The following is a 14,595-nucleotide window of genomic DNA, read 5'->3' on the forward strand; positions in this document are numbered from 1 at the left end:
TGTGAGAGGACTTACTTAACCTTGGACTGCTAGCAGAATTAAAATGTGAATTTCAGGGACAAAACTCACTCAGTATGCTTGACCATGCTGTGGAAGGCGAGCAAGCAAGACGCGGGCACAAAAGGGGAAAAAAGGGAGTGCAAGAGCTGAAGATGGAGAAGCAAGTAAAAAAGGCACGAAAAAGGAACAGGTGCAGAGCCTGATGCACAGAAAAGACTGCAAATTGAGAGACAAATGTTGTGCGGAGACAGTAAGGAGAAGTAAGTAGGAGATGAAAGGATGACATGGAATAGGTACTTGGTAAGGGACAGGTTGAGGAGGGGTAGATAGTGTGGTTTTTGGGGGGAGGAGAGGAGAGTGCAGATGTGGAGCGGGCGGTTGCGGAGAGCACAAGACAGATGACAAATTGTGATTAATAGATAGGGTCCGAGGCAGCAGTGTGGAGCGCAACTCATTAATAGAGAGAATTAGAGAGGCTGTGCAACTCAATCTGCACACTGTCACTTGCAATCAAGGTGCATAATCAGATCTGCACATACACGGAGGTACATACACAAGGGAAAACACACTTTTTTTCTACACTAACACAGAATGTCCACAGAGCTGTTTTCTGTCCTGTACACTTAACCCAGACCATAATCATAATTTCCCCCATAACCTCAACTCAACTTTAAACTGGGAATAATAAATATTAAATTGTTGCTGTATTCATAATGATTTTAAAGGCCAAGTCAGTAAATCAAAACTTTTCCTTGCTTACACTTGTGGTTGCACAAGAAACTAATACCAGGAAGCAATGTAAATCACATGTAAATGATGTTTTGGGTCGTCAGCAAAACAATTCCCCATTGATTCTTGCTGTGCCTCATATCGCAAACTTCTGTAATGCATAGAATCACACGAGTGTTGTGCTTTAGAATTGGACAACTAATATATCAGGTCAGATCTGAAAGTCCTGTTGGCAAAACAACAGATTAGTCCTTATAGACTGAATGAGAGCTACTTCTGAAGACCCAATCCAATTGGTGGTGAGCCTCTTAAATTAAATCTCCTTAGAAACAATCAGATACTCTACCTGATGGTACTCACCAGGACAGTTACACGCATTCAAAACGAACTTAATTGACAAATTGAACATTTATTATTTTAAGAGGCCCATTTTTTCATATGTTGTTTAAATGTGATTGTAAATCAAGCAGTATATTGCCTGAATGGGTTACACTTTCCTATTTACTCTATATAGTTACTGAAGCTCTTCTGGTTCAAGTAAAAACTCAAAATGAGCAAGGAAGGATATTTGATTTGATTTGAAACTATTTTTTTTTTGCCATTTTCTTTCCTTCACAACACCTGAAGTGTCCTTGAACTGTAGGGCACAAATGGGAGTTGAGACCACATCTTGGATTGATACATGAGTCGTATGGGGCAGGCGTACGGTAGCGCCATCTGTCCTCATGTTTCTTCCTCATTGTTTGCGCGGGAGACTGTTCGCATGATAATTGCACTGTCAATGCACTGAGCTGGTGTGTTGCATTCTGCTGGCAGTAGCCTACTGTTTTGATTTTGAGGCCAGAGACGGTCAAGTCAGCTGATATATGTATGTATATACTGTACTATTTCAGAGAAAGGCTCTCTCATGAAACCTTACAAGTTGAGTAGGCTGAGAAGCACAATCTGTCGATTAGTTAACACCTTATACTACCCCATGAGAAGGTCAGCCATCACCAAAGCCACACATGATGACAGTCCACACATGATGACAGTCTACACATGACTACAGTCCACACATGACTACAGTCCACACATGATGACAGTCCACACATGATGACAGTCAACACATGACGACAGTCTACACATGACTACAGTCCACACATGACGACAGTCATCCCCGCAGCCCACAGTCCAGTCAACACATGACTACAGTCCACACATGACGACAGTCATCCCCGCAGCCCACAGTCCAGTCAACACATGACTACAGTCCACACATGACTACAGTCCACACATGATGACAGTCCACACATGATGACAGTCTACACATGACTACAGTCCACACATGACTACAGTCTACACATGACTACAGTCCACACATGACGACAGTCATCACCGCAGCCCACAGTCCAGTCAACACATGACTACAGTCCACACATGACACACATGACTACAGTCCACACATGACTACAGTCTACACATGACTACAGTCCACACATGACGACAGTCATCACCGCAGCCCACAGTCCAGTCAACACATGACTACAGTCCACACATGACTACAGTCCACACATGATGACAGTCCACACATGATGACAGTCTACACATGACTACAGTCCACACATGACTACAGTCCACACATGATGACAGTCCACACATGATGACAGTCCACACATGATGACAGTCTACACATGACTACAGTCCACACATGACGACAGTCATCACCGCAGCCCACAGTCCAGTCAACACATGACTACAGTCCACACATGACTACAGTCTACACATGACTACAGTCCACACATGACGACAGTCCACACATGACTACAGTCCACACATAATCAAACCCTGATTACAGTTCAGTCATAGACACAGGGCCACTGTCAACACATCACTATAGTAAATGAGGACCACGGTCAAAAATCACCATAATCAATACATCACCACTGTCAACACACGACTGCAGTCAAGGCATCACCAAGTCAACACGTTTACATTCAAGTCATGATTACATGAAAACATCACCGCAATAAAAAAGGTCTATACGTAGTCAAGCCGCCATCACAGTCAACACTTCACCGCAGTCAACATCTGACTTGTTAAAGCATCACCACAGCCAATTATAAATACTGTAAACAATTCACCAAAGTCAATACATCACCAAAGTCAACACGACTCCATCTCATGAATCAAAACATGTCTACACTCAAGTCATGATCTCAGTAAAGACATCACCACAATAGAACCATGACCACACTCAAGTCATCAAGTCATCAGTCAGTCAAGGCCCTCACGGTCAATGCACCAGAGCCACAGTAAACACATAACCATGGTCAACCATGACTACAGTCAACACATCACCACAGTAAACACATAACCACGGTCAACCATGGCTACAGTCAACACATCTCATGTATCAAAACATGTCTACGTTCAAGTCATGATCCCAGTAAAGACATCACCACAGTCAACGCATCACAGTGACACAAAACGTTTTGATTCAGCACTCAATATTTTAATGCAATAACTACATTTAGATTTAACATTTATGTTTAACATTAAAATTTTATATCTAACATTTCAATCTAATTTATATAAGATTCAGCACATGAATACACTGTAGATTTAACATTTAGATTTAATATTTAGATACCCTTTACATGCACTTCTCAAACCATGAACACAATCAAACCATGACCACAATTCATCTTGATTACAGACAAACTGTAAACATTGTCAAACCATGACCACAATCAAACTAAGAATGAAATTAAAGCATCAACCTGGTAAAACATGACAAACATACAAATACTGAGGAAATGTGAATTTAATAATTAGATTCAGAGTTAACATTTGGGCTTAAAATTTAGGTTTAGTGTTAACGTTGAGGTTTAAAGTTTAGATTTAGCATTTAGATGAATCATTGAAGAGTGAGATTGAATATTTAATTATTTGATTTAGTGTTTTGATTTAGATTCAACTTTCAGATCTGGTTTAAACATTTATATTTACCATTAAAGATATAGATACAGTTCAGTTCAGACACAGTCAACACAGTCAACCATCACCGCTGTCAGACCATTGTTACAATTAAACTATGACCGCCATCACTCTAAGAAGCGTGAGCGCTGCAGACTCATACTGCCACTGTAATAAACCAAGTCCACAAACCACGACACGGTCAGAATATCCACGCCCTTGGTGACATCTGGCTAGTGGATCAGCTGAGGTCATGTTGAAGCTGGGTGTGATCAAGGACTCTGAAATCAAAGACTCCAGATGTCGCGGTCAGAATGTTGTGATGGTGGTGCAGTTGTGAAAGCATCCTGGGGGGCCCCTGTGGTCCATATATGGTGTCCAGAGCTGGAGGCAAGACAGAGCAACTGGTTGATGGCAATTTATTTTAAGTGGAGCCAGTCCTCCATTCATCAACACATGGTGACATGAGACATACAGCTTCCTGATAAACAATCACAGTATGAGGTTTTTGTCAGCTAAGTGTAAACATGGGTACCCTTTGAACAGTGACCAGTGTTACTATATGCATTGCGCAGAAAAAATGAAATTATTCTGTCAGCTGACTACAATATATACGATATACATATAATATAGAGCAAACCTGTGGCATGCTATTGACGACATTATAGTGACAATGATGGTGCGCTATGACCCCTGCATTTCCATTAGCTTCGTTGCCTCTCCGTCCTCCATCCTTCCAGGGCTCTCTCCCTTTCCTCCGTGCTCACTCTCTGACCTATGAGATTGCAGGTCAGGTTAAGCCCTTTCCACTACCACTTACTTGGCTTATGTCGGAGGTGTTGATAACAAGCTCATTCAGTGTGAAGGTGCTAATACCATGGTAACATCTTTGATGACATGCTGACTTCCTGCTCATGCCCTGATAGGTTTCACTGATTGTTCTAAAAAGAGAGTCTGACTGTCCGGCTGGTAAATCACCTGTCAAACCTTATCTATAGCCTGGTGCTGCTGTCTGGAATAACTAGAGTGGATTAACTGAAATGAGACATTTGAACAAAAATAACTTCTTTTTTTAACACAGTAGGTTGGTCATTTATCTCAGTCGGGATTTGATCAAAGTTTTACAAAACTTATGAAGTCATATGCTAACTTTGTCATTCTTGAACGCAATATTTGCAGACAAAGTACAACTGAGGCTGGTTGGAATGTTTTACTTTTGCAGTCCGGGTCTTCTGCTGAACAAATTGAAAATTTGACCTGATGATGGGGTTCGATGATAGAATTAGGAAGTGACCTGTAAAAAAACTGTTGTTTAACAAAGTTACAATTCATCCAGTGGAGTGAAATTCTCCCAGCATCAATGGAACTTATCTAATAGTTGCTGTCATGTTTAAGTGTACAGAAAAAATAAACAGCCATCCAACCCAACTGTATAATAATAATAATAATAATAATAATAATAATAATATATCTTCAGAGTAAAGTGTGAGATTTAAGATTTTGTCCCTTGTAAATAAAATTGACTTTACTTGATGTACACTCATTATTTTAAAACTGTATTCTTTAACATATAAATAATGTTTTATTGAACCTAAGCACACCAGGCCTGTTACAATCAGCCATGATGTTGCCCCTGTGAGCCTGACGCTGGCGTGCTCTGTCTTATTGACAGGTTCGGTTGATGGACCTTTGGGTTTGCAAACTAACAGCCCACCTAGGAATTAAGCCTGCAACCTCCTGGTTGTCTGGCGTTGCTGTAAAACCTTAATATCAATCATAGCTCTGCAGCTTAAATACTTCAAGGTCGGAAAAGTCACGGACAGACATCAGAGTCAAGGGCGACAAAGGAGACTCTGGTTTTCCGTGTTCTGCCATTTAAAGACACTGATGATCAAGTAAATCGTATTTTGTTTGCATTTTACAATGGGAAAAGAGAAGAATGACGTACTCTAAACATGAGCCTGGAGCGAACACAGACAAGGACACAAACATGACATATATCATGACGAGACGGTCTAAGACAGATATCTCTTCACAGCTTCTATATTCATCGGCTTAGAGTTAATATTTCATAGGGCTCTAAAAACCTCATTCTCTCTAGATTGTGCTCCCTTCTTGGCAATAGTAATTTAAATGCAGGAAGACACTGAGTGTGTCACAGCCCACAAGTAAATTATGTGTATGTGTGCACATATGTATGCATGTAGGCATTCACATAGGCCATAAAGGCACATAAAGACACACGCCCAGACACGCAGAAGTTGATATAAGTCCACTGTAAAAGCACATATTCATAAATGCAGATCTCTTTTCAGCCTCTATACTTCTGATTTACCAATTTTGTGAAATGTAGAGAACACACAGTTTACCACTTTCTGACAAGCAGCAGTTATTTTCCATCTCCAAATGCAAATGTGACTGGAGGCTTGGCATCTGCCTCAGGGCTCAGTCGGCTGACAGTATGCATCCTGGGGAGTGATCTATTGATCCATATTCAATATCTGCTACACACTCCTGCTCAGTAAAGTTGGGAGATGAATAAATAAGGAGCAGAACTGACACTACATACAAGTATACTTTTTGCCTTAGAGGACTGAGGGCTGACTAAAATGGTTTACTCGCCTGTTTGCGCCCATATCAGAATGCATGTAAGATTGATAGTCAGATGGAATTTAAGGGCAGATTTGACGCGGAGATTTACATCCAGGTGTTCCTGAGTACAAGCTGTATGGTGCAGGCAACGAAACTGACAAGATTATAAAAATAATATGCAATTTGACAATTATTTTATTTATGTCTGCTGTAAAACGTAAAGTCAAAGAGAGAGGCTAGGACAAGAGGGAGGAGGGCAGCGGCAGCGGCGGCGTTGTTGTCAGTAGCAATTCATCTCTCATCTCTAACGACGTCTGAAAGCACCAGAAAGACAGACATTGACCACAACCCCGAGAACACCACTCTCCTGCTTTCATCTTACCATTGTGATGTGCGCCATTCTCACAACCGTGTTCACAATTCAATCTCTTCACACCTGCTGTTCTTCTACACACGTGAACTCCACAGCAGTTACAACTTCCTGACGCCGGCGAATCCTCTGAATCAGAAGTATTATCGGACCTCTCCTCTCCCGGAGTGATTTTGTGACAGTGTAAGGAGGCAAGATGATAAGAACCTCAGGATGAACTGACCAAACTATATGAAAGAAAAATGGATTTATTTGGAACCCGTATGTAGCAAAAACAACTGTATGTATACACACGCACACACTCAGTATTTCTACTGAAAAGACCATCTGTGATTAAACTATTAAGCAGATATTCATTGTCATTTGATTTGTGAAAAGGTCACATGCAAGATGGAATAGTGTGTGTGTGTGTGTGTGAGTGTGTGTGCGCGCGCGCTAGAGAGAGAGGCAGAGAGGGAGGGGGGAGACGTAGTAGGCAGATACTGAGGAAAGAGAAGCAGGACGGAATATACAACAAGTGAGGGAACTGTTGCTCCGTAAATGAAGTCGCTCTACGGCGGAAGTGTGTAAAAGTAACTCTTAAAATGCGTCCTGCTGTTTCACGAGGCTCTCTGTGACCTTACGTCGTAGAAGTGACACTCTGCTTCTTCCGTTTTTTTTCCCCCCTCCGTGTCTGTGTGGACGGAGAGCTGCCTGCCGTGAGCGTTTAGGACAAATCGGTCGCTCCACAATGCAGGAGTCTCGGAGAAGATATATCAAGTTCAGGTGGTAGTGTAACTTTGCTTTAGCCGGTTTGCACCGCAGCGGAACTTCAACCGATGTGAGCGCTCTGCGTCGGGAGGATCTCACCACGGTCCTGGGCCACTTCTCCGCCGGCGTCTCCAGATGAACCCGCAGCATGTGCGAAAACTGAGATCCGGTTAGGAAAAAAAAAAAAAAAAAAAAAAGGATATATCAAAACAAACTTGGTGAGTTAATTTTAATTTCTATATTTTATTTTTACAACTTTAATTATTCGGATAATATGCGTTAAAATGCAATTAATTTCGTGTGTTTTTTATTTACATCAAAGTCAGATGAATATTTTCGTAGGCTGATCAACTTTGTTGACGGTGGTGAACGTAGGCCTCCAATCATATCAGTAGTCACATAGACAAAGTCTGCTTTGTCCATTTCTCCTTAATAGAACACACGGTGTTTAAATGGACTGCTAGGGATCGGTACCCTGGCATTTAATTCGTATTTTTAATTGCTTAAATTATTACTATAATTAATTAGGAAATGAAATATAAACTACTGCTAGAATTACTACTAATTGATTTAATTAGAATCGTGGGTTGTAAAAACTACATCATAGTTACATGTAAACAAACACACCAAAGAGATAGATTGCAAAAATGTGAATCTTTAAAATTCTATCATGTTCATGACTACAAACTTGATAAACTCGATAAAAGGTTAAATTCAAAATTGATAGTTATTTCAAGATTGCTTGTTTTATTATGTGCATATAAATGTGTCTTTGTTTTCCCCTCTAGATCCCCCCCCTCCCCAAAGAGGTCGTCATCGAAAGACATTTTAAACAAGAATTTCTACGTGCTTTGCAATTCTGCACTGCCCTTTATTCACAATCTGCCTTTTTTATGAGTAACAAATTAGTAGTTTGATTAGACGCTGCTGAGATAAATCTAACGAGGTAGAGAAGAGTGAGCCCATCAATGAGCAGGAAGGAAAGAGACATTTAGCAGTTTCTACGTTGCTTCCTCCCTCGTTCCTGGACAGACAAGTGAGCGCCCTTCCTCCTATGTGGTGGGTGAGATGAACTCCAGTGGGAATACTGTAGACCCCACCTGACAGCTCTCTGCCTCAGCTACTGAAAGCTTTTCACTCGAGCTTCCACGACCAGAGAACCGGATAACAAAGCAGTGGCCTGCGATCCAACATCTCAACACTGATCACTTTGGACGAAGACATTTTCGATTTTTATTATTTCTGACTTGTAAAGTCATGTCTTATCTTTACATGCGTTGAGAGCTGTCAGCGAAACGTAAAAATAATAGGATACGAACTAAATGTACTGAGCAGCCAGAAATGGAAGGAGAAGAGCCTATTTATTATTCTCCTCCAGACTTGTGATTTTCTGGCTCCAGTCTGAGACTTGCCTGTCCCACTGGTAGAGCACCCGCCGCTACTTCTCTTCTCCACACAGTCATTCATTTGATTCATCCACCCTCTCAGATCATTAGCCTAGTTACTTTCTACCCAGAGTTCAGCCTGGCCGGCACAACAATTCCAGCTAAGGGGGAGGAGGACTTCCTCACGCTGGCCGCCTCCCGGCTCAACCGTAAGAAACGTGTCATCGGGGCAGGAGTTGGCGTGGCCATGGTTTTGGTCCTGCTAGTGGCCATTCCCCTATTGGTCCACACCACAAAAGGGGGAGGGTCTGGAGGAGGGGGCACACATTACGAGATGCTCGGGAGCTGCAAGATGGTGTGTGACACTTTCACCCCCCCACAAGGAGAGCTGACAGCTGTCTCCCCTCAGCCCCCTGACTTGTCTAACCGCAGGGGAAAACAGGGGTTCAGAGGGAGCCCAGGACTTCCTGGTCCTCCGGGTCCCAAAGGGCCCCCTGGAGACCCAGGAAAACCTGGTCCACCTGGTCCACCAGGGCCTGGACCTGGTGGTTATGGCCCATCCTTCTACAGTCCCAAAATTGCCTTCTATGCCGGCCTCCGGAAACAACACGAAGGGAGTGAAATCCTTAAGTTTGATGATGTGGTGACCAATGTGGGGAACTACTATGAACCCAGTACGGGAAAGTTCACCTGCCCACTCCCTGGCATCTATTACTTCACCTACCATGTCCTGATGAGAGGAGGCGACGGGACCAGCATGTGGGCAGACCTGAAGAAGAATGGGCAGGTGAGCAAAAGAGAGAGTGTGTGTGTGTGTGTGTGAGTGAGAGAGAGAGAGAGAGAGAGAGAGAGAGAGAGAGTCTTGCTGATATTTTATATGATCTCATGAGTCAAGCTGCATCTATCTGCACAACAAAACATGGCTGAAGTGCTTTGCCTAGGTGTGTGTGTGTGTGTCTGGCGCTGTTTGTAGTTGGATACATTGACAGTCTCAATGGCAGCAAATCGACACAAAATTACTTGGCATTTGAGTTCAGAGCCTCATTAACATAATCAAGATCAGGGGACCTTTGTTACCATGATTACACCAAGTTTTAAGATTTTACCGAGATATCCATGTAGACATTTTGGGGTTCAGAGAGCAGAAGTCATGACATCAGCTCCACCCTGGCCTCAACAGTTTGTGATTCAATAGTCTTAAAAAGAAGTGTTCTCCAGACCCAATCGCGATGCAGCTCCAGGACTTGCTCGCAAAATTTGAAACTTTATAGATTTTACCACATGAGGGGAAATGAGAAGCTGCTCCTCCCTTGAAAATGTATCAGCACAGTTGCAACGTGTGTTCTGAGTTCATCATCATATTCGTATTATTTTTATCTGACGTCACCAGACTGATTTACATTTACAAATAGCTCCTAAAGGACTTCTTCACTCCAACAGCCCGCTGAAGTTGGTGCTCCTCAGTTCATCACCATATCAAACCTGCCCATCTTAGATAAACACCTGTGATTGGCCCGTCATGTTCCAGGTCACGCTTACGGTGTCAACAAACCCACATGGGGAAAAACCCTAGGTTCCACATGCATGTGAAATTCATGTGACGATGTGATTTTGCACCTTTGAAATCAAACATACAAAATTGTGTTAAAATAGCTTTGAAAATAACATGAAATTTCTTTTTTTGTGTCAAACTTTGACTTCGTTCATGGGAAATGTGGTTTTTGAATGTTTTCATCATGTTCCGTATGAAGTGCACGTGAAGCCTTGAAGGGAGTGTCTGTGGAGTTTCTTTAAATTCCCACATGATGTATGTCAAAACAATGGGATTACATATGAAACCTTTGAAAATACCCACTTGATAGCTATCTAAATTCCCATGTTACATTTGTGCAGTTACATGTGAAATTTATACGACTGCATGTGAAACTGCAGGGAATTTCAGAGCCCAAACAGGGCTTTACATAAACGCACGCTTCAGTATACAGACATCAGTCCAAAGTCAGGCAAACCAAAAACGAGGGTTATGGTAACACTGAAACAGGGGGAAGAAGCGAACACGCAGTTAGCAAGGCAGATCAGAGGAAATGTGCCCATAAGAAGGGTGCTGGGCAGAATAACTGGCCATCAGGGTGGGGTGGGACATGCAGGGGGTCAGTAAATCACTCTGGAACAAGAGGAGAGGTAAGTAAATTACTAATAAATCAGGAAATATGACAATAAAAAACAAAAACTACAGTAGGTGCATGCAGTGTCATTATTTCATAAATTTCACTGACTTGCTCTGACAAAGCAAGAGACGTTAAAAGGCCTACAAGTCAAAACCTTGCTATCGTATCGTAATTTGAGTCAGAGTATCTCGTAACGTATAAATCACCTGACATTAAGGTGTTTATTAAGGAAAATAATCAGCCACTGCAATGAGAACAGTTGTTAAGATTCATTTGAACAACAGACACTTTCTTAAAATCCTTCATCTCGCTGAAACTCTGATTATTGGGCGAGTGTCTCAAGTGCTGACAAGACAGACACTATTATTCCAGTGTACAGTAAACCACCCTTGAGGTCTAAGTATTGCCTCAGCACAGCTTCAACATGTATTTTTAAATCGACTTGAATGTCGGTACTTACATTACAAGGCTTATATTTGCAGTATGTGTGAGTTTTCTTTACTACAGTTGTTTAACATGTTGAGTAAACGTGATCGCATGGGAATATCATGTGGTTTTCATGCCAGCCTGCATCTAGGATTGAGACTGATGTGGAGTAAAGGGTTCTTTTACACAGAAATACCAATTTGTCGAACCGTGATGTTTAATTTACAGGAAATTTGGTTTGGCAAAGGCAAACATTTTCAAATAAATAACCGTCCTTGTCCAAAATGGATTGAATCACATGACCCATAACGATCTTGAGCCAGTTTTATTTATACATTGTTTTGTTAATTTCTGGAATCAAACTTTCCTTCAACTACCACTGGACAAGAGTCATAAGAGACATGCTTTCATAATCAACACCTCACTAACGCAGAGTCAACAAGTAACAGATTACCCATGTCACTTCCTTAACTGGACTGTGCTTTACCATCCAGGTTAGGCTTAAGACTTCACTTACCAATAAACTGATAAACTCATTTATAAATAATAGGGCGGCTCAGGCCCTAATTACAGAGAATTAAGAAAGCTTCATTATGACAAATTCAAGAAAGACAAGTAAGAGTCTGGTGCGAAAGCTGGTAACTTTCGGGAGTTTAGAACTAACTAATTTAGTTAAACTCACTCCTGCCTGACAACATGGTCTAACACAAAAATATTGATATAATTCGGTCAACAGACACTCGGAAATGTTTTATTTGGAAAACAGTAACTAATTGTGCGACTTGCAAGTAAGGCAAGTGGACCTGGAAGAGAAGGAGTGACAGCCAAGCGATCAAGGGGATAACAATCCTCCCTGTCTCAGTGGAACAAAGCCAGAATTCAACAGCTGGCTATATTGTCCTCTGAGGAACTCCGACTTTAACACTAATAAATAAACAAGCACAAATGTCTAGAAAAAGCCTTGAATCCCTCCATCTGGAGATCTGTGACAAGCTTGAAGTACTAAGCCCCCACTCTGTTGAGGAGCTCTGATTCAGACATGTGCTACCGGAGCTAAGAGGGACGTTCTGGGGATTACCAGAGAAGAAGAAAAAATATGCTTTGCATTGTAACAAGGCAAGTCAAAGCAGGCTGAGTGTTTAATGGTGCAACAGAGGTTTCACTGCACATAATTTACACGCTACATAAACTGACAGCAGTATGCTACGAGGCACACCGTCATGCTGTTGACTTGTTCATTGATAGGCTTCACTGATTCCCATAGTTTAATTAAGGCGGCTGGTAAGAATTTAGCAGATCGCTGCTGAGCAGTTTGAACTGCAGCTTTTTTTATAAACCCGATTTGAGTCTTGGTTGATTTGCAGTCATTCTGAGAAACTAATAATCAGTCTTTCCCATCATTCTGTGAACAACTTCGATCTGATCTTGTGCACTCTATATGAAACCAGTAGCATAAAGTGAAGATAAGTTGAAGCAATATTTCAAACTAATCTGCTGTCAAAAAAATGTAGAAAATGGCCGCCAGTCACTGCTGAGCTTGAGGACAAATATTTTGCATTTCCTATGACTACTTCACTGTAATAATAACTCTTTTTTTTGCCAGTTAAATGCTATTAATGTGAGGCTGCAGCTGGAGACCTTCAGTTTGAATTAGTAGTAGCTAATCGCTGCATTTGTATTTATTTATTTTTTGTAGGAATATCACCATCAACAACCAGCTGGTTAAATCCAGTAAGTGAAAATGTCTTCAAAGGCCCTTTGTTTTGTAAATGAAAGTATTACTTCAGCGATTCTTTTTTGCAAAAAAATGCTTCGTTTCAAGAACTTGCTTGTGACGTTAGCATTGTGTAAGCCAATATTGACATAATATCCCTGGAGCCTATGTTACACTCCTGCTGCGTCAATCGCAGACTCAGAATATTTTGAATGCTTTCACTTGCCTCTTGTGTCTGCTGGGAGAACGTGTACTACACACGCGTAACAGACTAGCAACAGAAACACGTGTCCATGGCACATAGACCTTTTTACATAGACCCATTTCAGTTTTCTGCCACATGCGCACTTATTGCATCATGTCGCACCTACAAGATCATGCAGTCGCAAAGAATATGCTCAGTATGTGGATGCTGACATGGACCCTCTGATGATGTCACTGTTACAGACACATGAGGTGTCACCAGTTTAGTAAAGGAAGTTTTAAGTTCTTACCGTAGTTCTTGCCACTTTCCCCAATAACCTTTCTGTTGGCCAGAGCTGACATGGGTTCAGCCTTTAGTTTGTTGCAGTAGTGGGTGGAGCTTTACCCTGCATAAGATGCGTGTCTTCAGCTCTGTGTGTTAGTTACATAGTTGGGTGTCTCACAGACCTGCCTCCAACATAGATTGTTGAACGTACTGAACTTTTGCTAATTCAGCTGTGGACCAAGAAGCAACTCGGACCCAGAATGTGTTCCTCAGCATCATGGCGCATGCGCATATTTAAGGACATTTGCTGTTTTCTCTTCCCGCTCGAACTATGATAGCAAAAGTCACACGAATATCCCTTGATTATCTCATAATGAGGATGATGTGCATATCTGGATCCAGACGCTGAGTTTGATATAAGGGTCATTAATTAACCTTCCGGCAAGTTTTAATTAATTGATTAATAATTTAGTCAGTGGAACATTCAAAAATAAGACGAGGTAACTAAACACACATCACAATTAAACAGAGGGAGCAGACATCTTGTAATTGTCTGCTTTGCCTGATCAAATCAGATGACGTTATTTTTAATTTAAAATGCTAAACAAATAGAATTGTAATCTGATGAAGACGTGACACTTTGCATCTAGATCTGATGTGATAGAGATGGTACAAGCAGGTGTAAGAGTTCATAAGACTTTTTTTTATAGATAAATAATTTTCAAGTGTGTTAGTTTTACAGACAAACATCATTATGTAGTAAAACCTCTTTAAGTGTATAAAAATCATTACTGATTTGACAAGATGGGCATAAAGGACTGACCGTTAAATACTCGATATAATTGAGGGACTCGGGTTTGTCGCGTGTCCTCACATTGTCATTCATGTCTTCTCCTTCTGTTAAATCTTTCATAGCCTTTAGATGAGATCTCCCCTCCACCTGTGCCCCTCCTTTACACACACACACACACACACACACACACACACACACACACACACACACAGAGGCAAACTCATGAAGCGATGGATTGGTA

The 14,595-nt window shown here is 41.5% G+C and overlaps 1 protein-coding gene and 1 long non-coding RNA gene across 3 annotated transcripts in view; one reads left to right on the forward strand and one right to left on the reverse strand.

Annotated features, from left to right (window-relative positions):
* Positions 1 to 3,217: 3,217 nt before the first annotated feature.
* Positions 3,218 to 14,595, reverse strand: part of LOC147267959 (uncharacterized) — a 15,340-nt gene continuing 3,962 nt past the window's right edge. The window contains exons 3-4 of one of the 2 annotated variants that reach the window (XR_015112088.1): positions 9,509 to 9,553; positions 6,875 to 7,558 (exon numbers count right to left, since the gene is read on the reverse strand). This is a non-coding gene — a long non-coding RNA (uncharacterized LOC147267959). Of the gene's footprint in view, positions 4,072 to 6,874; positions 7,559 to 9,508; positions 9,554 to 14,595 lie in introns of those variants that run through there. The other variant, XR_015112087.1, reaches the window with a different exon arrangement.
* c1ql4b (complement component 1, q subcomponent-like 4b) overlaps positions 7,116 to 14,595 on the forward strand; it is a 25,505-nt gene continuing 18,025 nt past the window's right edge. The window contains exons 1-2 of the mRNA XM_086199169.1: positions 7,116 to 7,617; positions 8,188 to 9,571. Of these exons, the coding sequence (XP_086055295.1) occupies positions 9,032 to 9,571 (540 nt within the window). The 5' untranslated portion in view covers positions 7,116 to 7,617; positions 8,188 to 9,031. The remainder of the gene's footprint in view (positions 7,618 to 8,187; positions 9,572 to 14,595) is intronic.

The sequence above is a fragment of the Aulostomus chinensis genome, chromosome 3 (genome assembly GCF_037954235.1).
Source record: "Aulostomus chinensis isolate RoL2024-O1b breed Wild chromosome 3, RoL_Achi_v1.0, whole genome shotgun sequence".
Taxonomy (NCBI): domain Eukaryota; kingdom Metazoa; phylum Chordata; class Actinopteri; order Syngnathiformes; family Aulostomidae; genus Aulostomus; species Aulostomus chinensis.